This window comes from Enoplosus armatus, chromosome 16 (genome assembly GCF_043641665.1).
Source record: "Enoplosus armatus isolate fEnoArm2 chromosome 16, fEnoArm2.hap1, whole genome shotgun sequence".
NCBI lineage: Eukaryota > Metazoa > Chordata > Actinopteri > Centrarchiformes > Enoplosidae > Enoplosus > Enoplosus armatus.
The window spans coordinates 909,879-935,807 of NC_092195.1; the positions used below are offsets into that span (position 1 = coordinate 909,879).

Below are 25,929 nucleotides of genomic sequence, written 5' to 3' on the forward strand. Positions count from 1 at the left end.
TTTTCCCTCTAAGCTCTAAGCTGTAGTCTGGCCCCACTCTTACTTGCATCTACTAAATACTGGAGAATGACATTAAATTCCCTATAACCGAATGATGGGTCTAATGCAGCTTTTCCCCCAAGCCTCTCCAGGAGAGGCTAGGGAAGACGCTGGTCTAATGGAGAAATGTATATCTATAGGAGGGCCAGGTTGGAGAAGGCAGCAGGGTGTCAAATGATATTGTCCAGGGCCCCGTATTCATAATAAAGCTTCCTAGCACAAAGAGTTGCTCCTAGTGACGAAACTCTAAGAAAATGATTCATATTATGATGTTATGATGACCTGCCATTAATGTTGCTATACCGGGTGTAACACACTTTGTTTGAGTCATTATGTCAGCCATGTACAAATCTGTAATACTGCTGTGAAAACATGACGGAAGTGCTTTGTGAAGCCACTCCTGTCAGATAACCACTTTGTTGATATAGCTGGACCTAGTTTGGGCTGGATCGACACTAACTGGGCCAGAAGGGGGGCTCCACTATGAGGCTTTCATCCAAATATCACACCCACACGTTGCCACATGTTGTAAATAGGGGATTCCCACCAGCACAGGCGAGTCCACGATTAAAAATCAGAATTCTACAGATAAAAAGATCATTTATTATAAATCAGTAAAAAAAAAGAAAAGAAAAAGAAGTTGCCTGGGCAACAAAACCAAATAAAATACAAAACAAAAATCACACTAAGGGTAAGCGCATGCAAACATGGGGGCCACTTACAGGTTGAGATTTGATCCCGGAAAGCTTGAATAGTTGTAGTCTACCTCTCAGAACACTGGGCCATCAGTAGTTACCTGTGATAAGGGTAATTTGGCTCTTGGTACGTACCCTCAGTGACAATCAATAGAGGGCGTTTTAAAAGAAGGTCATATGCTCAGGCAAATCAACATTTAACCCACTGAGTCAGAACACTGCAGCCGACAATTCATGAAGACAAAGCTGCTGCTAACAATGGCTACGCAAAGCTGGAGGAAGGGCTTTCATTACCCTGTTGGAAAAAAGGCATTTTTGATACGCGTTTTTAATGTACCTTGTTAGAGTGCCATGAAAACGTTTTTGACGGGTCTTTTCAGTATTAAATACAACATGTTACTGTGCCTTACTATAGCGTGAAAGAAAAAAACACAACCCCAAAACGGCCATTTTGATGCGAATCGCGTGTGAACAGAGGCGAAAAAATGGCACTTTCGGCTTGCCATACAATTAGGGCCATTCAGGCCGCTCGCGAGTTGCGGCTTGTCTGCGTCTGTTCTGCGTCTGTTCTGCTCTCTCAGAACTAATCTGGCAAGAAAACACACTGGTCATGTGTTGTAAACGCCCCCCCATATAAAGCAGCATTTTAATGTGCCTTATTCCAGCGCCATAAACAGCTGAGTTTTGACGGCTCTTTTTTTGATGGCATTTTACTGTACTTCACTAGAGCATCAAAGAAAAAAAACAGCCATTTTAATGTATATCGCCTCAGAACAGAGGCGAAAAGTGGCACTTTTGGCTTGCCATACATTGAGCTGTCCAACCACTATATTTATTAGAAATAGTATCACTGCTGTTTGTGGTCATGTGTGTGTGTTTTTTTTTTGTATAAAATGTATTTATTTATTTATTTTTAAATTACGTACTTCTTCCACAAATTTGTCAGTTTCATTTGTCGCGCGCTTCTGGCGTGAACAGCCGGGCAACGGCTCGCGCGAGAATTGACATATCTGCGGATCTTCGCGGCGCTTCCGCGTTCTGTCTGAGCCCGGCGTCACCGAGCTCTTAGCGACGGCGCAGCGTCTCCCACATCGTTGGGCATTTATCGGGAGCGGAGCCGGTGGGAGGACGTCCGCGGGATATACACGACGGCTGCGTGGGAACACCCGACCCGGGAGCCGAGCAGTCACACTGGGTGCGTAGGTTCCATTCTCAAAGGCTCCGTTGTTGACCGTCTGTTAACATTCATGTCGATGGTCAGTGTGCAAAACAGTATTTCTCGGTTGATTTTCCCCCCCCCGTATTTATACTGTCGGAAATAGCGGGAGGTGCCAGCTTTCCCCTTTAAACTCTGTCGCTTCTGGGATTCAGAAAGTTTTGTGTTCTTTAAAAACCCGTAGGATTTGAGCGTTGTGTTTCAACAGAAGCCATGTCACAACAGGTCGAGGTCATGAAATGTTGTAATAAGCTTCGAATAGCGTCAAACATGGACCAGCACATTTAAACATTGAAATAATGATTGTTTATTACTCAGACTAAGAAAGGCATATTTCACCGTTTTTCTCATTTAGACCTGCTATGTAAAAAGAAATTTCAACATTAACTAAAACTTATTAAAAATTTGTATTTTTGAGGAGAAAACATCCATTTTCAAACGAGACCACAAGGGACCCGGTCTACCCTCTGATTGGTCGGTTCTGAATTGCCATTTCAACTGCTGTGGACAGGTTTTGGATGCAAAAGGCAACCATGCAAATGTATGTAATAAACAAATGCTGCGGCGGTGGAATTTCGGGATGCATTGCTCCACTGTGTTCAGCGGCGCCTTTAAAAGTTATATATATATACAACAGGAGAGCAGAATAACTGGTCCAACGGTCTATTTACAAGAAAACCAAGCAAACTAACTAGAGCCTGGCCGATATTGTACTCTTGAGGAATTGATCCATGGTGGGTGGGGAGAAATTTAGGACACCTTTTACAGAAGACTACAAAACAAGAAGGTCGCTTCCTTCTGCTGACCTCTTGCTCAGACTTTGACCCTCACTCGCTATCATGAAGACTGACCGTGACTCTCAAGGTGGGGATCCTAAACGTGTTCCAGCGAAGTTTATTTCATCCTAGTGCTGCGCGATTGTGGCCAAAATGAAGATCAAGATTGAAATCATGGTCATTCATCACGATTATTCGTTGGTTTTTCAGGACGCGTTCCCATTCAAATAAACAGAGCACTGCTTTCACTTCCATGTTGTGCTCCATTCCTGCTAATGTACAAATCCTTGCCTCGAAGGATTACGGACGCACTGCACAGTATGGATGTCCTGAGTTGATGCTGGACGAGGATGGGGGGGGGGGGGGGTTCAGTGAGGTTTACGTTTCTTGGCCTTCATGCATTCTTTGTACTGCATTTTGTGGTGTTTTGCGCTCCTTGCATACGGTTTGTTCTAGTTTAACATCACTCGCCTCTGAGGGACTAGCTCTTTGACCGTCTGCTCTCAGTTGTATTTTACTCTTCTACTCTGGACTGCGGCCGCAAACATCCAGGGACATGTTTGGACAGGAGCAAAGGCAAAGCACTTCTGTACAGCGCTAAAACATGTCGGTGGACTGAATGGTGATTTCCGTTCCAAATGCTTCCTCTGAACAGGTTTCAGAATATGGAAACTACAGAATGTATTCCACTTAACTTGTAACCGCAGTTGGAACTGTTAAATTATATGGGATTTACCACTTCATCTGTTTTTAGTCACATTGTCAAAAAAAAAAAAAAAAAAAAAAAAAAAAAATATATATATATATATATATATATATATATATATATGGAACCTTAGGAAGTCAATTACCTGTCAACTAATTTTTCTCCATTTTGCTCTGATGAAGGCCACTAGGCCGAAACGTTAGCATGTTTTGTTGACGTGGCCAAAATATACTGGTGAAAGTGAGATTACTCAGCCTCGTCCTGAAGATCTGTTTGTGTTTGGGTATTCAACGTTGGAACTATATGACTTTGGTTTACCACCACAAGCAAAACGCTGGCAAGGCGCATTCCCATTCAACGGTCTAAATTCACAACAGCGTATGTAAAAGCCATGGATGTATAAAAAGAACGGTTACAGCGGTATCCTCTTTCTGTTTTGGTCGACGCACTTCATTTTGCCGGGAGGTCAGGCAGAATTGCACGGTGAAAGCGAGGCTTGTAGGGCACCAAGCGAAACGCAGATGGTGTCATTATTCCATAGCCATTAATGGATAGGTACAGATGAGAGAGAGACAGGAAAGGTGGGCGATAGAGAGGGGATGACATGCAGCAAAGGGCCCCGGCCGGACTCGAACCCGGGCCGCTGTGGTCAGGACTCAGCCTTTGTACATGGGATGCCTGCTCCACCAGGTGAACTACAGGGCACCCCAGGCAGCTTTTATTTTTTTCTTTTCTAATCCACATTGTAACAAGTGAAATTAGAGGAACTTAATAGCTTTCAGTTTACACAGTCGTGTGTAACTAATATTCTCACTTTCTTGGTGAGTGTTACCAGCAAAGGTAGGGTCTTCAGAGTGTGGTTTGCGGACCAAAGCCCAATTTCCTAAAAAAAGCATCTCAAGACTGAGACGATCTTAGTCCCGTTGTAACTGAGATCATTTTAGCCTGAAGCCCAGCCTAGTAGGGATTGACGTTTCAAATCATTTTGTGTCACGCACAAAAGGGCCATGCCTGGCAGTAAACAATCTGAGGCAGTAGTCCTCTTAAACATCTCGACATATGCTTCCGCACAATGCAGTCAAAATTATGTTCAACGGCATATTCAAGTCACTAACAGCGTTGTTAGTTTTCTAACATTTTATAGGATTAGATTTCTTTCTTAATCATAGAACAAAATCTCCTGAAGAATCGAACAAAAACATTTATTGAAAGTGAATGAATATAATTTGAAACAAACAAACAAACACAAAAAAAAACCCTAAGACAAAACGTACATTTGCCCAAGTTTCAGTGTTTCACAACTTTATTCCCGACATAATGCGCACCAGTTTTCAGTTCAGCATTTACAAGGTTTCAAACCTGGAAAACAAACTAAATTCACCGTAACCATAAATGTTGGGAAGCCTTGATACTGTATCATGTGGGGAAGTCAGATCTGTAGGGGAAGTTCGTCACACACAGCTGGCGTCATACTTGTGAAGGGTGGGGAGTGGCGTGATAAAACACTGAGGTGATGTGTCATCAGAGAGGGAGAGGCATTTGAGATAACGTGTGAGGAAACAACAACCCCTATTTAGCGTATTTCTAAATGGTGATGGCCGAAATAGAAAAAACTTGTTGAAACATACACACTGTTCAAAGAACGCATGTGTGTTTTCAATGTATAGACATCGCACAGTAAAATAGAGATGGGAGAATGGGCAGGGCAGGGTAAAGAGCCCAGAGCTTCCATCTTAGTTCATGTCAGTTAAGGTTCTCAGTGGTCGAACCTGAAATTAGGAAGCGCTACATCTTGGCTTCTGCAGAAGCTGATGATGTCACCCGGGGACCTTCCCCTTCCACCGAAAGTTTGAAACTGTGTTGTATCAAAACCGGTAAATCCTTCAAAGAATTCAATTTTCACAACAAAAGTCATCTCATGGCACTTATACATATAGAGCAGGCCTAGGCCGTACTCTTTATGATGTTATTGACGGAGACCCGACAGTTCCCACCGTAAGCCAGCGAAGCCAGCGAAGCCCCCGTTTCCTAAAGGCCTATACGAACTTAGTCCTTAGAACTTTACTCCACGCAAAAAAAGTATAAATACATAAAAATATTATTTTTGATTTTTGGAAAGAATGTTCACGTTACCTGAGTTCATTCATGCGGGAAGAGCAAAATGTTCCAATGACCCTTGATCAAAGCTAATGCCACAGTTTCAGTGCGGAAACATACGCTTTGCCAGCTGTATCTTGAGGTAACTTTTTTTTGTTTTTTTAGATATAGGGATAAAACACTAACATCTAAATCTATACTACAGCAGATTTCACCTGGTCATTTCAAAAAGGGAGGACTTGGACCAGCGTCACAGGCAAAAAGAGATTTGCCATGATACCAGAGTTTAAAGAACCTCTGGGGGAGATGAGTGGGCTTGTTGTCTCAGATTGCCCCTTTTTTCTCTGTTATGAAATGGTTGACTTTAATCTTCAACTCCACACAGTGCGCACACCAGGAGAAAACCGTGCTCCTTTTCTACTGTTAACATTCACGGAGAACATCATATTCTGTGCCAATATGTCACGTCTGACATCTGTCAATCACACTCAGGTCCAACTAAGGTGTGTGCAGAGTTTGGAGGACCATGAGCCGCTTGAAGTTGACCGTGAAATAGCTGGGAACAGACCCAACACGAGACCAGTGGGGGGGATCGACGCGAAATCGAACATGGCGGTCTTCAAGCCGGAAAATGTCGAAGACTTCTATGAGATTGGGGAAGTTCTCGGAAGGTATGGATGTGGCTGACCGTTTTTTTTCTTTTTAAACTCTAGCAGCATCAATGCAGTCAGTAGGTATTTGGACATTCACAGGTTCTGTTGGTGCGTTTTGTCTGGACTCCAGCAGATTGGATTTGAGGTGAAACACTGACTATGAAGGTACGGTTCCGATTCACAACTTTAATCTGAGGACTTTTACATCCCCACGATAATATAAATGGGCCTGTGCCTCAGGATGAACTGTACGACTGGAAAGAACAGCAACGACGCAAATTTAAATGTATCCCATCCGCGAGGTTAGGCTCAGGGACGGTGCCAAAGTATTGTATTTCAGGAATCACATGTACGCCATCGCCAGCAGTGTTCTCAATCTCAATCATCAAATGAAAAGGAAATGAGGAAATAAGATGATTCCGATGTTTAATATTTTGTGAATACCCATTTATGTGTGGGGAAATGGTGTACGCATGGTTTACACATCTGGCCCAGATGTAGCGACCAAGAGGAGGCTACGTAACATCCATACTGGGTCAGCGATGTAGGAACTGTAGCCTTGTCATTGTCCCCCTGCACTGTCAAAACACTGAGGGTGACATCAAAATACGACACTTTGGATGTGAACTCACTAAAAACACTTGTAAAGAAGCTGAAAGTGAGCACAGATCTCAGAGGCTGGAGTTACAGTGGCCAAAAAAAAGAAAAAAAAAAGAAAATGTGTCCAAATACATACAGACAGAAGTGTACGTGATGGGCCCGCTCAACAATGTTTTAAAAATGTTTGTTTCTTTTGCTCAGATGTAATGATGCATGTTCAGTTAGACTTTTTGGAATTGCAGTGTCTGTCCGAGCTTATGCAGTTTTGCCTTGGGTAAAACAGTTGTCAAAAGAACACTCTCTTGCTGTATCTCAAGCTTGGTGTTTATGGTGTATTATGTTCTTGCCCCCCCCCCCCCCCATCCAATCCAATCCAGCGGGCATTTTGGTCAGGTTCGACAGGTTCGCGAGCGAGCCACCGGGATTTGTTGGGCAGGCAAGTTCCTGAAGATTCGAAAAAATGCATGCAGCCGCCTGGGCGTGGACCGGAACAATGTGGAGCGGGAGGTGGAGATCCTCCAGGCTGTGCAACACTCAAACATTGTGACCCTCAAAGATCTTTTCGAGAGCCGAACCGAGGTGGTGCTCATCCTGGAGCTGTGAGTTGGCAAGAGTGTGTGTGTGTGTGTGTTTGATTTCTTCCTGTGATACAACTGTGCGACAACAGCAGGTAGGCCCTGAAACCAACCTGAGGGAAGGGCAGGCGAACCTTTTTAAATGTTGCATATCTACGACAGTATTGTAAATGATAATGAAACAATAACTTGCAGCATTATTAAGATTAACCCACGCCAATCCAAAGTCGGATGTGCCTTCCACCACAAGCCATTTAACTTTCACCGCACTGCCCGTCTAACCAGTTCATTAGGCCAGCGGTCTGAATTTGGTCGAAAAAAAGACACTGTTCCCTCTTTCTCTCCACAGTTGAGAAATTTGGGGAGAAAGAAATTGTCGGTGTGTTTCACTTCTTTAAAAAAAGAAAAGAAAGAAAGATAAATGCGTCGTGTTTATCACATATTCGAGCCACTCTCAGTCTTTGAACCAAGAGCCGCCGAATAAATGGACATTCCCACTGTCACCGAGTGAACTGGAGGGACACGAGCACCAGACTGTCCATCATAATTAAAGTCCCATAAAGGGGCACCTTAACCAGGCGTGTTTTGGAGACGGCTGAGTCCCACAGTGCACCGGCAAATATCTAGACACACAAGTGAAATCACAAACCGTAAAGCCCACTACTCACTGATGTGCAAAATAGAAAAAAATAAGATTCGACATGTACACAAATAAAGCTCACAGAGGAAGTAAGGTTCTGTTTGACGTCGATTCATATGTAAAGGGAATGGAGGAGATCAGGGAACTGCGATGGGTGCTGTGGAGGTGGCGTGTAGTCCCCCTACCACTTGGCACTACCCCTCTTAAAAAACGGAGCGTTTTCAGATGCGGACTCCAAACGGGCCTCAGTTTGCAAAGCACTCTGGGAAGTAAATCGCTATTTTACGACGTCAGTAGAACTTTGCGTAAAAGACTGTTTGTGAGCGACAGCGCAGTTATTTCCAGGCCCCCGTGTATGAAGCTGTAACACCACACGGCATCGCCCACAGCCTCGTCACTGGTGTGTTGACGCACGATGCCAGCCACTTGACTTCCTCGGCGCACATAGACTCATCTCAGTCTGGGGAACTTCAGAAGTTTGACACATTAGACATGAGAGACCACAGCCCTGTGGGGGACTGGTGCTGAGGTATAGTGGTTCTGAGATGTGGTCGCTGACTTTGACAAAACTGCTTCCTGTTAGTTGGGAGTGGAGACGTCGAGGCGCGTAAGGTTTTTTTTTTTAATTTTTTTTTTTAGCAGTAGGTCAGAGATGACATTATTGTAAGTTTGTGGCATTATTCGTGCAGTCTCTCAGAGTCTCTCCAGCTTCAGGGGACCATATTTTCCACTGTTTCTGTTAGCAGCTTAGATATGCCTGCATGAAGCAATGAGGTGGATGAGGGAGAGATAAACTAATCACCTGTGGAACTGAAACACAAGACAATATGTTACCTTTTAGATAAGATAGAACGGATATATTGGTCCGGCTAGCTACTCGTTTCATTGTGATGGGAAAAATAAAGCCCTGATACAGAGACGGGACTGATGTCCTCTGCATATGGAATCACTTTTGGTGGGCTGACTTGGCTTATGATCGAAAAAAACTAGCGACTAAGAGCCAGTCCCAGACTTACCATTATTCCTTCAGGTCTGTACAGGGGGTGGACTATAACCCACACTTTCTGTTGGACATTTCAGCGTTAGTGGAGGGGAGTTGTTTGACTTCATCGCGGAGAAGGAGAACCTGCTGGAGAGTGAGGCCATTGAGTTCATGAAGCAGATCCTGGAGGGACTGGGATTCATGCACAGCAAAAACTTCGCACACTTTGACCTCAAGGTACCAGTAAATTGACCTAAATGACTTCTCTGTGTGCTGTTGGTGTCTTGAAACACGACTGTAACGGCAGTATTCCCTCTATTCAGCCAGAAAACATCATGCTGTCAGACAAAGTGTCACCACACCCCAACATCAAACTCATCGACTTTGGCCTGGCCCACCACTTTCGTCAGGGGGAGGAGTACAGGAGCACAAGCGGCACCCCACAGTACATCGGTGAGGATGGATGAAGTCACTTCACTTGACATGGTGTTTTTATTCGCATATGAATTCATTCATAAACATGACATGTACATGTAAGATCATTTTGTGACCATCGCCACTAGTGTGAAACTCACGCCAGTATAACTCCCAGGTCACATGTACTGGGAATGGACATTCACAGATTCTGGATTTTTCCATACCATATCAGACAAAGTATTTGTGTATGTCTTAAAACGTGCCTGGATCTGTATGGAATGTATTCCTTTAAACAGGGAACTAAGCTATGCCATACTCCCATTACAGTGACAGCTCCTGAGGTCATGAGAGTTAACCTCTCTCTCTCTCTCTCTCTCTCTCTCTCTCTCTCTCTCTCTCTCTCTCTCTCTCTCTCTCAGCCCCCGAGGTGATCAACTGTGAGCCTCTGAGCACGGCAGCAGATATGTGGTGAGCAGCCCGTACTGACACAGTGTGTCCCGCGGTGGCGGCACACATTTTCACACACAGTCCGAAGACACATGAAGGTCAATTGGTGACTCTAAATTGCCCACGAGTGTGAGTGTGCGTGTGAATGGTTGTCTGTCTCTATGTGTCAGCCCGTATGATTGACTGGCAGCCTGTCCAGGGTGTACCCCGCCTCTCGCCCACTGTCAGCTGGGGGTCGGCGACCCTCACGGATAAGCAGGTATAGCTAATGGATGGATGGATGGATGGATGGATGGATGGGCACACATACACTGGCGACTTCCAAAGCATTTCTAGACTATTGTCGGAATCTCTTCACCACTCCTTCTCTATAGCAAGGAGAGTACATTCTGCTGTTGGCGACATGTCCGGGCCTGTTCTGAGCCCCACTCACTGCACAAGATCTCAGCTGTCAGGACCCTCATTTTGAAACAGAATGATACGGCGTTTGAAGTAACAGCCACACTGAATGACTGAAGGAATGTCCAGAAAGTCCACACCACGTAACTGTCTGTCTGTGTGTTTCTTTCTTCTCCAGGAGCATCGGCGTTATTACCTACATACTGTAAGTTGTTTGTGCGCTTGTAGGCATGAAATATTTAGTCATTAAATGATCCTAAAGCTCGTATGGAAACATCTGCTGTCAGACATTATTTGATGCTATGTGTAATTCAACCACAGCAGTCTGCTCGCCTTGGTTTGTAGATCTTTTTTTCCCGTCGTGTGACCATCAGGCTTTTATCAGATGTGGAATAACAAAAAACTTCATCTGTGCGGGTTGACATGTGGACATGCTGTAGTCACACTCTTGCTGTGCACTCCGTCCTCAGATTGAGCGGTTTGTCGCCATTCCAAGGAGAGACCGATGAAGAGACTCTGAGGAACATCATGGCCATGAACTACGAGTTTGATGCGCGGTGTTTCAGCATGACCACCTCCATGGCCAAGGACTTCATCCTGAAACTCTTGGTGAAAAATGCCACGTATGTACTATAGGGACAGCATTTGTCCCACTGGTAACAGTGATAGTGTCTTTCTATGCTCACCAAATGAAATAGGACACATTGTGTTCCTCCTGTGAACAAAACGCTGCTGCAGTGGTACTGCTGCTGTGGCCAAAATCACTTCTCTTCTCACAGATAACAGTACTGCTGTTGTATACCTTTTTTTTTTTAATATTGAAACCTCTAGACTGATTGATTGATTTGTTCATTTAGCTGTCCTGCACCAGCCTATATGGGCTTCCAAGACACTAGACCAGGAGACCAGGCCGTGAAGTACGGTTCCACAAATTCAGTACTACTAACAAAAATATCCTCATTACACAGACAACATATCTCCTTCAGTCAGCCAAATAGGACAACAAAACACTAACTGAAAATATATGCATCCAACAATAAATAGGTCTAATTAAAAATGGATTTATAGAAAACCACATAAAACTAGAAATGCATAATTTCAAAGGTTCTAGGTTCAAGGCAGAATTTGTTGTCATTCTCTCCATACACAATACTCAATAAGGTCAGATAACAATCCAAAAAGAGGCCTCACCTCGTCTCTGAATGCAGATTCCTCCCTATTGGTAATGCAGCCCACGACCGTTGTGTCGTCAGTGAACTGGATCATCAGATTGAACACAAAACTCATTCAGCACGTTGGGTCGGCAGTTATCACTACCATCCCTGATGGTCAGAATTTACTTAACACTTTGGACCTTGCTCTGTTACAGTGCAAATCAGCCTCTCATGCGCAGTGATACTCAAACCAGGTCCCGGGTTCAGTCTGCGATTGACCAAATGCTGATAACCTACTCCTTCTCCACAAACCAGACTGCCTACAGTGGATCCAACTTATCATTTCAGGTTTCCGCGGTAACTTCTGCTGCAAAAATAACGTGGTCCGGAGCATGTTCGAGATAACAGATCAACTTGTATAAAAGCACCGCCTACTGACCAATCTAAACTAAACTCTCTTAGAAAATGGCATCACGAATCATAGAAGATCCCGTGGATCTTGGGGCGCGGCTCGTGAGAGGGTCTCTTAGGGTGTCAGAGTGTTCGGAGACCGGCAAAGCCCTTTGGCTTTCCCTGACAGTGTTTTACATGAGAGATATAGATTCTGGTCGGAAAGAACGACTTATGTGTGCATTTCACTGTGCTTTTGTATACCAATATCATCCTACAGCAGATGGGAGGGGGCGGGGTCGTGGAGTTCCCTGTTGTAACACAACTCTATAACTTTGGTCTATCAATAAGATCTTTGGTAGACAAGAGCTAACAGTCAAGAAAAGCTACAAATCCTTCAGAGGACTGAAGAACCTGTTCCTCCACATTGGCATCATCATTCTTGGCATCATTGCAGGTTTCCACTCCCAGTCCATCGAAGACAAGCGACACAGTGGAACACTGTAAACAGTGATGAAAGCTGAGTCTTTCTTTGCAACACAGCATGACTCTTGTGGCTCTTTGGTCTAGTCTAATCCCTGACGAGCCCTTGCCAAAAACTCTTTAACTTTGGTCTATCAAAAAGGTCTTTGTTAGACAGCAACTCATGCAGTCTAGAAGAGCTACAAATCCTTCAGAGAAAGAGTTGCCACATCTCTCTGAACCTTTGTATAGAATGTATTGGATATGTCCAGGAGCTGTTTAGCCAAGTTCAGCACTGGAAGACTGGAAAACCGCTTGCATGGTTCCTCCAAAGTGGTGGAAAATTGGGTGCTTCTTGTGGCTCGTTGGTCTAGGGGTATGATTCTTGCTTAGGGTGCAAGAGGTCCCGGGTTCAACTCCCGGACGAGCCCTTGCTGTGTGCCTGATGTATCTGTTAAACATTAGCTTATCCATAAGATCTTTGATTTTGACACTCCCATAACTAGAAGAGCTACAAATCCTTCAGAGCACAGAAGAACCTGCTCCTTCTCCACAAATGAGATTGTCTACAGTGGATCCATCTTGTTATCATTGCAGTTTTCCACCTCTAGTCTCTCAGAGATAAGTGACCAGAGGCCTGTACTACAAGGCAGGATGTAGGGTTAGCGAGGTAACTTCAGTTTTCGCATAGCCAGACCTATCTCCATACGAGATACCAGATCAGCTCGAGTAAAAGCACTGCCTAGTGACCAATCAGTTATCTTGGAAAATGGCATCACCATTCATAGAAGATCCTGTCGAGCATAGATCAACTCGAGTAAAAGCACCGCTGACCAATCAGTTCTCTTGGAAAGTAGGATAGAGCCGAGGACTCGTGTATTTGCCTGGCAGGGGTGAGCAGTAGGAATTACCCAAGAGGAAACACACTCAAGTACAACGGTTTATTGAAAGATTTAAAAGTCAGTTATTTTTTTTACGACACCTTGTACATCCGCCGCTGCGTTTCCTCGTCCAGCCATACCAACACAGTCCACGAACCGCCCCCTCCAAGTCCAGCTCCGTACTGCTAACAATGTCCTTTCCACTGCTGCTCCACACCACACGCCACCGTTGTTGACTGGGAAGACCAAGAAAAACAAGCCGCCAGTGGGGAGTCCAACGGTAACCTACTCCTCACCACCCTTTACTCCACTGTGCTTACCCTTTGTCTGGACAGCTGGGGCAAGCAGTGTGTAGTTTGCCTGGGTGGGTATAACTTGTGGTGCTGGTTCTGTGTCTGCCCGTCGGTTTTGGTTCTGCGACTGAGTCTGCCTGCCTCCCTCTCTCCGTGGATCTGTGCCTTGCCATCCCGTCACAAAACGTATAAATATAAATCATGCATCAAAATCAGTAAATGTAAGATCGTTGGTGATGAGATCCGAGTCGTTCTTTGACACTGAGGAGGGTTCTCGTGAGCACAGAAGAACCCACTCCTTCTACACAAGACTGTCTACAGTGGATCCATCTTGTTCATGCATAACATTTTGTGGCTCGTTGGTCTAGGGGTATGATTCTCGCTTTGGGTGCGAGAGGTCCCGGGTTCAACTCCCGGACGAGCCCTTGCTGTGTGCCTGATGTATCTGTTAAACATTAGCTTATCCATAAGATCTTTGATTTTGACACTCCCATAACTAGAAGAGCTACAAATCCTTCAGAGCACAGAAGAACCTGCTCCTTCTCCACAAATGAGATTGTCTACAGTGGATCCATCTTGTTATCATTGCAGTTTTCCACCTCTAGTCTCTCAGAGATAAGTGACCAGAGGCCTGTACTACAAGGCAGGATGTAGGGTTAGCGAGGTAACTTCAGTTTTCGCATAGCCAGACCTATCTCCATACGAGATACCAGATCAGCTCGAGTAAAAGCACTGCCTAGTGACCAATCAGTTATCTTGGAAAATGGCATCACCATTCATAGAAGATCCTGTCGAGCATAGATCAACTCGAGTAAAAGAACCGCTGACCAATCAGTTCTCTTGGAAAGTAGGATAGAGCCGAGGACTCGTGTATTTGCCTGGCAGGGGTGAGCAGTAGGAATTACCCAAGAGGAAACACACTCAAGTACAACGGTTTATTGAAAGATTTAAAAGTCAGTTATTTTTTTTACGACACCTTGTACATCCGCCGCTGCGTTTCCTCGTCCAGCCATACCAACACAGTCCACGAACCGCCCCCTCCAAGTCCAGCTCCGTACTGCTAACAATGTCCTTTCCACTGCTGCTCCACACCACACGCCACCGTTGTTGACTGGGAAGACCAAGAAAAACAAGCCGCCAGTGGGGAGTCCAACGGTAACCTACTCCTCACCACCCTTTACTCCACTGTGCTTACCCTTTGTCTGGACAGCTGGGGCAAGCAGTGTGTAGTTTGCCTGGGTGGGTATAACTTGTGGTGCTGGTTCTGTGTCTGCCCGTCGGTTTTGGTTCTGCGACTGAGTCTGCCTGCCTCCCTCTCTCCGTGGATCTGTGCCTTGCCATCCCGTCACAAAACGTATAAATATAAATCATGCATCAAAATCAGTAAATGTAAGATCGTTGGTGATGAGATCTGAGTCGTTCTTTGACACTGAGGAGGGTTCTCGTGAGCACAGAAGAACCCACTCCTTCTACACAAGACTGTCTACAGTGGATCCATCTTGTTCATGCATAACATTTTGTGGCTCGTTGGTCTAGGGGTATGATTCTCGCTTTGGGTGCGAGAGGTCCCGGGTTCAACTCCCGGACGAGCCCTTGGTGTGTGCCTGATGTATCTGTTAAACATTAGCTTATCCATAAGATCTTTGATTTTGACACTCCCATAACTAGAAGAGCTACAAATCCTTCAGAGCACAGAAGAACCTGCTCCTTCTCCACAAATGAGATTGTCTACAGTGGATCCATCTTGTTATCATTGCAGTTTTCCACCTCTAGTCTCTCAGAGATAAGTGACCAGAGGCCTGTACTACAAGGCAGGATGTAGGGTTAGCGAGGTAACTTCAGTTTTCGCATAGCCAGACCTATCTCCATACGAGATACCAGATCAGCTCGAGTAAAAGCACTGCCTAGTGACCAATCAGTTATCTTGGAAAATGGCATCACCATTCATAGAAGATCCTGTCGAGCATAGATCAACTCGAGTAAAAGCACCGCTGACCAATCAGTTCTCTTGGAAAGTAGGATAGAGCCGAGGACTCGTGTATTTGCCTGGCAGGGGTGAGCAGTAGGAATTACCCAAGAGGAAACACACTCAAGTACAACGGTTTATTGAAAGATTTAAAAGTCAGTTATTTTTTTTACGACACCTTGTACATCCGCCGCTGCGTTTCCTCGTCCAGCCATACCAACACAGTCCACGAACCGCCCCCTCCAAGTCCAGCTCCGTACTGCTAACAATGTCCTTTCCACTGCTGCTCCACACCACACGCCACCGTTGTTGACTGGGAAGACCAAGAAAAACAAGCCGCCAGTGGGGAGTCCAACGGTAACCTACTCCTCACCACCCTTTACTCCACTGTGCTTACCCTTTGTCTGGACAGCTGGGGCAAGCAGTGTGTAGTTTGCCTGGGTGGGTATAACTTGTGGTGCTGGTTCTGTGTCTGCCCGTCGGTTTTGGTTCTGCGACTGAGTCTGCCTGCCTCCCTCTCTCCGTGGATCTGTGCCTTGCCATCCCGTCACAAAACGTATAAATATAAATCATGCATCAAAATCAGTAAATGTAAGATCGTTGGTGATGAGATCCGAGTCGTTCTTTGACACTGAGGAGGGTTCTCGTGAGCACAGAAGAACCCACTCCTTCTACACAAGACTGTCTACAGTGGATCCATCTTGTTCATGCATAACATTTTGTGGCTCGTTGGTCTAGGGGTATGATTCTCGCTTTGGGTGCGAGAGGTCCCGGGTTCAAATCCCGGACGAGCCCTTACCATGAACACCTAACGTATCTTTATAAATTTGCTATTTCAATAAAACCTTTGGTAGGCAAAGACTTAACAAAAGCTAGAATAGCTTCAAATCTGTCAGAGGATCTAAAAACCTTCTCCTTCTCCACAAGTGAGTCTGTTGGCATCATTGCAGGTTTCCACTCCCAGTCCCTCAAAGATAAGGGACACAGTGGAACACTGTAAACGGGGATGAAAGCTGAGTCTTTCTTTGCAAGACAGCATGATTCTTGTGGCTCTTTGGTTTAAGTCTAATCCCTGACGAGCCCTTGCCAAAAACAGGTTGTCGGGTGTAACGCGACTCTTTAACTTTGGACTACCAATAATGTCTTTGTCAGACCGTAACTCACACAATCTAGAAGAGCTACAAATCCTTTAGAGAAATTTCGTGTGTTGGATATGTCCAGGAGCTGTTTAGCCTAGTTTAGCACAAAGACTGGAAGCGGGGGGAAACTGCTAGCAATGGTTCCAGCAAAGTGATGGAAAAAAGGAGCACTTCTGATTGCTTTTTAATAATGCAGCTCTTCAACTTTGGCTTAAAATGTACTACATCTGTCAGTTGTTTAACATTTACACAATGCTTGAATTGCACAGCCATTGCTGTTGCAGACTTAGAGTTAAGTAGGCATGTAAAAAAACAAAACACCAATGTACCCCAAAACTGCACAATACCCAAGGAACTTATCGAAAAACGTCCTAAACATAACATCTTCTGATGGGTAACCAGCAATTTCCTACATTTAATTTGCAGTAAAGCGTGGCAAAATGCACATGTTCTTCGATAAGTAAAGATTATCACTTGTTATTTATTACTACTCCCCTGATGTGTTGACTACTGTGTTCATGTGTTTTGCAGTGATAGAATGACAGCTGAGGAGTGCCTGCTTCATCCATGGATTAAGGTAACTACAAGCCTTCTACAATTTGTACGCCCACAAACCGGCTTTAGTTCACCGCATCATGCTGCAGAATGTTGCTGCGTGTTACTTATAATGTTGTCGTCTGTTTCAGCCCATCACACGCAAACAGGTGGCCAATAGGAATCGATCCTCAATCAATATGAAGAACTTTAAGAAGTTCAACGCCAGAAGGAAATGGAAGGTGAGTGTGGATATGTATGCCAAACCTACATTCTATATCGTGTGTGTGTGTATTTTTGGCCAGTTTGTGCCTTTTATTAAAAGAGAGTTGAGAGAAACAAGGGGGGGGGGTTGAGGAACAACCCCTAAGTCACCAGGGCGCCCCAATCAACATTTAAACTGGTCGCACTGTTGGCTAACATTATTTCTTCATCCCTCCTGCCCCCCCCCCCTTTTCTTTTAGATGTCCTATAACATGGTGTGGATGTGCAACCGGCTGGTCCGGTTGAAAGTGCTGTGTAAAGACAGCTCAGATCCAGATCCACTACAGGTGAGACCACTTTATGTCACTCAACTCAAACTCACATACTGACTATGAAAAGAAAATAACTGACCCAAAGTCAGTGTTGGGCAGCTACTCAAGTCTGAATCTTGTATATGAAAGGATGTTTCTTACATGTTGTCCTCCTTAGTTGGTATGTTGCTTGGCGGGTTAGCAGATGAACTTTGCCTTTTCGACATTGGCCAGATGGACGTGGCTGGTTAAACTCTCAATGTCCCTCCCCAGCTGAACTTGACAAGACTCAGTTATGATCCAGAGCAGAACTTTGTACTTTTGCCTTTAAGAGGAGGAGTTGTGGAGTGAGTACGGCAGATTGCACCGACCGCAGATGGTTTTAGCGCCACCCTCGACTGGTCAACCATAGGAATGACAAAGAATGCGGCTATTTCCCTGACCATTAACCGGCCGCGAGCTGGCAAGGCTAATGCAGCTAGCTCTGTCTTCACACGAATCTACTCATATCGACGCATGACACACGTTGAGGATTGGTGGAGTAAGCAAGAGAAAGTTCAAATGAAGTTACATTTTAAAATAATTCGGCCAACTCAAGCCTGAAGAAAAAAGAAGGCCCCCCACGCAACCTGTTGTTGAGACCCGGTCAGGTGCTGGTCTGGTTGCTGGATGTAACATATACTTACATGTTATACCATATAGCAAATATATACCCCATGTATATAATTCCATATGTTTGAGACTGACTTTTTTATTATGTGCAACACAAAGTCAAATAATTTGTTCAAGTGAAAGCAATAATTACAAAATAATCGTGTTTGAAACAGCAGAATGACGAACACCGTTAGGTGACGTATTTTTCGGCTTCTAGTCTTTAACTGCAGCGCGGTGCCCGGGTTAGACGAGGCTAGTTATGTGTGATAGGTTTTTGATTCTGGTCTAAAATCCAGATACAGCTGTGCAAGGCTTTTAAAATCCAGCTGTACTGATATCCTCTTTCTGCAGAGACAATGCGAAAGCGACGTGGAGGACACAGAAAGCAAGCCTGCCTCTCTGCTGCGTCGAAGACTCAGCAGCAGTTCATAGAGCTGACGGACGGATGGACGGACGGGAGGGGGAGTCCAGGACGCTCAGCAGAGCAGAGAGGTCCAAGCTGGAAGGGGAGGATTTTTCTGTTCCACTGTTCACATGAACTAAATACTGTAAAGGGTCACACAGGGTCTCAGAAGTGACCATGTCTGGTGGAAGGGAAACTTTATGGAAGGGAAAAAAGTTAAATTGGGAAAAATGTAGCTTTCTTTGAAGTTGATACAGACCTTAATGATGCTTGTTTTGAAGGTTAAACTCTTTGACAAAACAATGTGCGCAGAAAAGCTTTGGGTAGAACTATAACTTATAATTCAATAATATTGCCTACTGCAGCTTTAAGTAATAAGACCATGATTTTGTTGTATCACTCTAAAAACTTGGGGAAATCAGAAGCTATGCTGGAGCCTTTGACCCCTCAGTTGATGCGGATATGTAGAAACCTGCTGTGATGCTGAGAGCCTCTGGGACTTCTCGTCCATGTTGACCTAAAAGTTGAGCTCGATAGCGATCCTCATGAGGTAACAGAGTTTTCCAAACTCGAGGAGGAACCGTCAAACTCAAATCCAAACAATCCACAGTTAGCTAGGTGGAAATTTGGGGGTTTGGGGGTGGGGGGTGGGGTCGCCATGACACTATCGGTGAGTGTTTATAGAAGTTTTGTCTACTGCAGAAGATACAGTATTTGAATCAGCACTGTACATACTACTGCCAGCAAAATGTCTTTCTTTTGTATTCTCATATATTATATTACTCGTGATGTATCGTTTTAAAATGGCAACAAGCATACACGTGTTGTAAATAACCTCGCCACCCACAGCTGTCGTCGTTTTTATCGCCATCGCCAAAGACTTGAACAATGACAACAGTAACAGATTTTGAAGTACTTTGAAATACTGCCAAAGCCATGACTCACTCATTTGACAAAGCACGCTGCAGTAAATCTAAGGTGCAACTGCAGCGGCTTCAGTCACCATAATGAGCTGTGAGTAAATATGTAGAGACTGAATGCGCATACGTCACATATTAAAGGACTGCACTGGTTAAAAAAGTTAATGTTTTTGTTTGAATAATGTCAAAATGATTAGAGAGAATGGTGAATGCTTGCTTCCGAACACCCGTATAAAATATGGTGACCTCGGACTCCTTTTCTCTTTATCCTCTTCAACGTTGTGTCCTTTTTAGATTCTATATTATATATTATATTGTGCTGTGAACATTGGCTCTGTCTCTCACTCACTGCAGTCGAGGCCTGTGATAGCAGTTAAATGAATGTAGTGAAGTAAACGGTGACATGTTTTCCCTCTGAAACGTACTGGAGTAGAACTGTAAAGTAGCACGAACTGGATATACCAAAGTACCACAAAATGGTGATGTCGTTCTGAAAGTTGAAGGCCTGTGCAGGGGGTGGACTATAACCCACACTTCTGTTGGACATTTCAGTGTTAGTGGAGGGGAGTTGTTGAATTGGTGACTCTAAAGTGTGAGTGCGCGTGTGAATGGTTGTCTGTCTGGTGTCAGCCCTTATGATTGACTGGCAGCCTGTCCAGGGTGGACCCCGCCTTTCGCCCACTGTCATCTGGGGATCATAGCCATGAACTACGAGCTTGATGCGCGGCGTTTCAGCATGACTACCTTGTTGGCCACGGAGTCTGGTTGTGTTTGAGGTGTCTGCCTCTTAAAAGGATGTTGTCCCTTGCCGCTGTCCCCAAGTGCTTGCTCATGGTAGGAACTGTTGGGTCTCTGTAATAACAAAGAGTACGGTGTAGACCTGCTCTGGAGAGGAGAAGGATGTTTACTACCCTTTATTTCCAATACTCACACCGTATCCAGACTACAATGTTCAGGGTGAGGCCCAGTCGCAGATCATCATTAGGAGACCGAAGTACCAACAAAGGGACACAGATTTACTACAGCAGAGAAATTATGACCATCAGGACAGTGCTCTCCACACCAATACAAATTATGACACTACAACAGCTGATCTCGCCAAATTTCTTGCTAAGAACCAGCTGGTTTCCTCGGGATTGACAAAGTTTGATGACCTACCCAAAGAGAAATGACCCCAGCTTTAACCTGCCCACTCTCTCTACAACCTCTTACAAGAAAGAGAAGTCAAATGAAACATGTCTCTGTACATAAAACAAGCATATCATCATCAGATACAGCGTCCAAAACAGAAAATGAAGAAATGCTTCTGCTACTCACCAAGCAAAATCACGTGAAACTCCCATCAAATGACAGCAGGAGTGTGACAGCAATAAACACCTTTCTGCTCTTCGTCCTGGTCACCGCCAGGTTCTTCCCCTTTATTAGACCTTGGGTGGGTCATCATAGGTGATGTATGCATAGGGGGTGCTCGCAAGACAGAAACCGTGATTGCCATGAAGACCTGCATCCTTGACAATGGAAGACCAACTTGCCTTACTCCGTGTGAGAATCAGATTCGAGAGAAAGGCAGTAGTGCCAAAAGTAATGGAATCTTCCCCTGCGCGAACCCACACAAAGTGTGACTTCCTACGGTTCTTGTGGTACAGGGTTAATGACTTCAGCAAAGAAGTGGTGGATTACCGCATGCAAGTTTTTGGGAACAGCCCATCACCCGCAGTAGCAATCTTTGGCCTGAGGAGGGCAGCAAAACACCAAGAGGATGACTGTGGCAGTGATGCAAGGCACTTTGTTGAGAGGGATTTTTATGACGGTCTTCGATTTTTCGCCACTGAAGCTGAGGCCATTGACGTTCTGCAAATGTTGGCTGTGTCAAACATAATACTGCACAAGATAGCCTCAAATTGAACAGAGGTGATGAATGCATTTCACAAACCATATCAAAGACCTCAACCTCTCTGTAGACGACGTACCTTGGGGTCAGCTGGAACATTATGTCCGACACCTTCACTTTCCATGTCCCTGACAGTCAAAAGCCATTCACACGCCGATGCGTCCTGTCAACAGCGAACAGTCTGTTCGATCCACTGGTTTTTTTTTTAAGCTCCTGTCACTATTGAAGGCAGACTGCTCCTCAGAGAGTTTTCAACCCAAGATACAGAATGGGAAACGTGTCTTCCTGAGGCCAAATTTGAAGATTGGAGAAGATGGCATGAATCACTGTCAGCACTGAAGGAGATACATATCCCAGGAACATTATGCATCTTCCAAGGCACAGCACACAGAACTGTTATATCAGCAGTGGCTGACTTAAAAGTTACAAATGAGCATGGTCACAGTGAAGTGGGCTTCACCTTTGGTAAGTCCAAGCTTGCTCCAGCAAGCCTGAGCTGGCGATTCCCAGGTTAGAGTTATGTGCAGCTGTATTGGCTGTTGACATTGCGGAGCTAGTCATCAGAGAGATTGATCTGTAAGTGAATGCAGTCAAATTCTACACTGACAGCAGAGTTGTGTTAGGATACAGACACAATGAGACAAGAAGATTTATCTATGTAAATAATCGTATCCGACGGTCAACACGGCCAGAGCAGTGGCGTTATGTTCCCTCAGAGCTAAACCCAGCAGATCATGGGTCCCGGTCTGTTCCAGCTGCCAAGCTTGAAGGGCACTACATGGCTGACTGGACCAGCTTTCTTGACCAAGCCAGTGAGTTCAGAGGTCAACACCGAAGATGAGACACATGACCTCGTAAATCCAGATTCTGATGCTGAGATTCACTCCTAGGTAACAACACCTCATTACACAAATTACTGAAGACAAGCTGAGGCTCACAGAGGTTCGAGCTTTTTTCTAATTGGAGCTCACTCACATCGCTCAGTGCTTCTCCCTTCCATCAGGCAATGGCAACAGCTCTTCCCTGCAGGAAGCTGCCGTACAGGTAAACTGGCGTACAGGTACAGGTAACTACTAGGGATGGGTACCGAAACACGGTATTAAACGAGCCGCGGGGGTGATCAAGTCCTTCGCCTGTAAGGGCGGAAACGCGAACAATCTCTCAAAACATCAAACGAAAGCGCAGCATATGTAGGCGGAGAAACGCGCAGTTTTCAACCACCAAGCTCTCGTTGCACCACCCATCTCAGGTATGTTGTGTATGCTAGCAGCCTAAATCTGTGACGCTCTGTCCAGAGTGCTCTGAGCTGACATCAAACGGTGAGATTGAATTTATGAACTTCATGAGATTTTGCAACTTCTTTGTTCAAGTTGCAGCTACAATGAAACAACCCACTCCTCCTCCCTCTACTACTACCGACAAGCCCAAAGCCTCTTCACAAGTGCAGCTAGTGGGGGGATGACTGAGGAGAGGGTGAACGAGGGCTGTGACACAGTTCACAGTGGAAGACCTGCACCCCTTTACAACAGTGGAGTCCAGAGGCTTCAGGTAACAGTCTGTCAGTGTGTACTGAGTTGTATAAAAGGGTCGTATGTTAAGTCCCTTGAAGGAAAAGCAGCAGCTCCTTGGTAAGAAGCCAGTTCAACCCAACGTAAATATCATTTTAAAATTCCCAAATCGAACAATTTAATTCAATATTCAATGGCGCATTAATTAAGTTGATGTTGTTTTTTTGTTGTTGTTTCAGGCCTTCCACAACTCTTACTCATTCTTGGTGCACTAAATATATATTATAGTCGATAATAGTGTAGATAATTCTTCAAAACATGGCTGTTTATTGTGCTGTGAATTGTGCATTTTATTTTAGATTTCATTTATTACAATTGTATTAGTGATTTGTTCGAAACAATGCAGTTGCTACTCAAGAATTTTCATTTATATACAGTACATATGAGAAAATAAAATAGTTTGTTCTGTTCATAATTTGTTTTGACGAGCACCGTTAAAGTACCGGATCGATAAGCAGTATCGGTAATAGTACCCCCATCCCTATGAACCACACAGGCCTCTGTTCAGCCCGGTGTGACATTGATGTTCAAAGGAAATGTATTACATTTCAGGTAAGCCACATAACGCACATGTTGTTTAACTGTGAATCTGTGTTTGTGCTGCAGGCTCTCCTCTGACAAGAAGGTGCTGGCTCTGATGAAGGGGCAGAGGCAGAGTCTGTACACCTGCTGGGATTAAAACCCCATTTTGTGTGTTACTACTGTCAGCAGCCTGGTCACAAAGCTTTGTTGTGTCCTTTTAAGGAAATCAAAGTCAGTTGAGGTGTGTTCTGTGCCTTGTGTAGAAAGTGATGACGTTAATGATGATGGATTGATTCCACACAAACGTGTAGTGGATGTCACAGTTAATGGTCATGTGGCAAAAGCTCTGGCTGACACTGGCAGTTCACAAAAAAGTCCAGCTTACTCAGCAATGTACTAACTAACTTCCGAGTGTAAATATCACATGTGTACATGGATGTAAGGAAGCAAACAGTGCTGCTGCTGCTCTTCCTTAACCAGTCCCTTCTTTCTCTCATTGCGCTCGCATATATAGCGTGAGGGCCGCCTTGCCAGGTCGAACTGGCCTATCAGGCCAATCAAATCTGAGAACCCGCCCACTCATACACCACATAAAAGGGCTATAATTACTATATAGTTAATGTATTCTTAGGAAAATATTCTAATGCTGAGTACAATTGTATGTATTTCTACATTAATGTTGAAACCATGAATTAAATAAAGGAAACAAAGAAAGTTGTGTATGAGAATTCTGTCCACCTTCCGTAACAAAAAGGAGGTTTAGCGAGGGAGTTGGTGCTTCCTCGATGATCTGCTCATTTTTGAGGAAATAGGTCATCCTGAATGATTTCTTTTGTGTCTTTTTACATGCGGAGTGGTGTTCGTGTCACCTGATGAACAAATTCTCTCTCTGTTAGCTCTGTTTTTGGTCTCTACCAACTCCTGAGGGAAATATCTGGCTCTTTAGGTTCTAAATGCTCCACGAGGTAGTGTAATGTGGCTTTTTGCAGCTTGTCGTTTCTAAATGAAAGAAACTCTTTCTACAACTTCTGACACGTAAATGTGAGATTTAACTGCAACACGAGTCAGTAAAACACCACACTGACGACTCATGCTGCTGCTGCTGCTGCTGACTCACTTTAAAGGTTCAAAGGTCAAAACTGTCAGAGAGCTCAAATGTGCAAAAGAATGAAAAGTAAACACCAACATGTCAGCAGTTATTGACATGAATAAACAGAACTCATTTGAATCTATCAGCTCATGTAAATTATATGACACACACACACACACTACCCTTGTAAATTCCCGATGACAACGTATCCATCGAGGGCTTTCAGACTGTCTGGGCCGACAGGGATTGCACCGGGAGCGGTAAGCGTAAAGGAGGGGGGCTTGCCCTTCTCGTTAACTTCAGGTGGTGCAATCCTTCCCACATCACCATCAAGGATCGTGTCTGTTGCCCGGACATTGAACTGTTGGCTGTTGGACTCAGACCGTATTATTTGCCCAGGGAGTTCTCACATGCCATTGTTGTGACAAGCCGACGTCGGCGTGTGACGTTATTCACTCCGCCACGGCCCGTCTACAGACTCAACACGCGAATGCATTCATTGCTATCTCGGGTGATTTCAACCACGTCACCATGGCTAAGACACTTCCCACCTTCGCTCAGTATGTGAGCTGTCCTACTAGAGAGGAGAGGACCCTGGACTTGCTGTATGCTAACGTGAGGGATGCATACAGCTCCTCTCCCCTCCCCCCTCTGGGTAGGTCAGACCACAACCTAGTGCACCTCAACCCCTGTTATGTGCCTCTGGTGAAGAGCCAGCCTGCAACCACAAGGACAGTGAGGAGATGGTCGGAGGAGGCTTAAGAACCTTACATAAACTAACAGCTGAGCATTGTCAGACACATCAGTGGACTCATCGACAGCTAAGCCTACACATGGGGCCCGATGAATGGCTTCATACAGCTGGGCTAGCTTTGTGGCTGATGTGGCTGATGATGCTGACATAGGTATGTTGTCACAAAGCTCTTCTTTTTGTTTTCCCTCAAGTAAGGTTTCAGCTACTGCACTCATGCACTCTTTGACAACCCCTCCATCAGTAAATGTTTTTTTGTGTTGACCCAAACTCTCCAGGACCTTCACATTCCTAATCTAGCATGCGAACTTCCAAGACCAATAACCTGAATTTGAAAACCAGTATGGAAGTTTGGCATTCATTGTGCTGCTGTCCAGAGAACATGTCCTTTAACTCTCACATAAAACAAACTTCAAGGAATGCCTTTTTTCACCTATGTAACATTGCAAAAATCAGGAACATCCTGTCTCAAACAGAAAAACTAGTCCATGCATTTGTTACTTCTAGGCTGGATTATTGTAATTCCTTTTTATCAGGCTGCCCCAATAAGTCCC

General features: G+C 44.8%; 1 protein-coding gene and 4 non-coding genes across 5 annotated transcripts; all 5 read left to right on the top strand.

Moving 5' to 3' along the window:
* The first annotated feature begins 1,793 nt into the window (after nucleotides 1-1,793).
* LOC139298707 (death-associated protein kinase 2) lies at nucleotides 1,794-19,243 on the top strand. Its single transcript, XM_070921430.1, has 12 exons — nucleotides 1,794-1,929; nucleotides 6,022-6,200; nucleotides 7,160-7,381; nucleotides 9,078-9,216; nucleotides 9,303-9,432; nucleotides 9,816-9,864; nucleotides 10,421-10,447; nucleotides 10,713-10,865; nucleotides 17,059-17,104; nucleotides 17,214-17,303; nucleotides 17,526-17,612; nucleotides 18,582-19,243. The coding sequence occupies exons 2-12, from the start codon at nucleotides 6,139-6,141 to the stop codon at nucleotides 18,660-18,662; spliced, it is 1,086 nt and encodes a 361-aa protein (XP_070777531.1). The 5' UTR covers nucleotides 1,794-1,929; nucleotides 6,022-6,138; the 3' UTR covers nucleotides 18,663-19,243.
* Nucleotides 12,608-12,679, top strand: trnap-agg (transfer RNA proline (anticodon AGG)). Its single transcript has one exon. It is a non-coding gene; the product is annotated as a tRNA-Pro (tRNA).
* Nucleotides 13,776-13,847, top strand: trnap-ugg (transfer RNA proline (anticodon UGG)). Its single transcript has one exon. It is a non-coding gene; the product is annotated as a tRNA-Pro (tRNA).
* Nucleotides 14,944-15,015, top strand: trnap-ugg (transfer RNA proline (anticodon UGG)). The gene has a single exon. It is a non-coding gene; the product is annotated as a tRNA-Pro (tRNA).
* Nucleotides 16,112-16,183, top strand: trnap-ugg (transfer RNA proline (anticodon UGG)). The gene has a single exon. It is a non-coding gene; the product is annotated as a tRNA-Pro (tRNA).
* Nucleotides 19,244-25,929: the final 6,686 nt, after the last annotated feature.

Coding starts and splice junctions, on each gene's coding strand:
- LOC139298707 (XM_070921430.1), top strand. CDS start 6,139: ATGGCGGTCTTCAAGCCGGAAAATGTCGAAGACTTCTATGAGATTGGG. Junction 10,448..10,712: donor GGCGTTATTACCTACATACT/GTAAGTTGTTTG, acceptor CTCCGTCCTCAG/ATTGAGCGGTTTGTCGCCAT. Junction 17,304..17,525: donor ACGCCAGAAGGAAATGGAAG/GTGAGTGTGGAT, acceptor CTTTTCTTTTAG/ATGTCCTATAACATGGTGTG.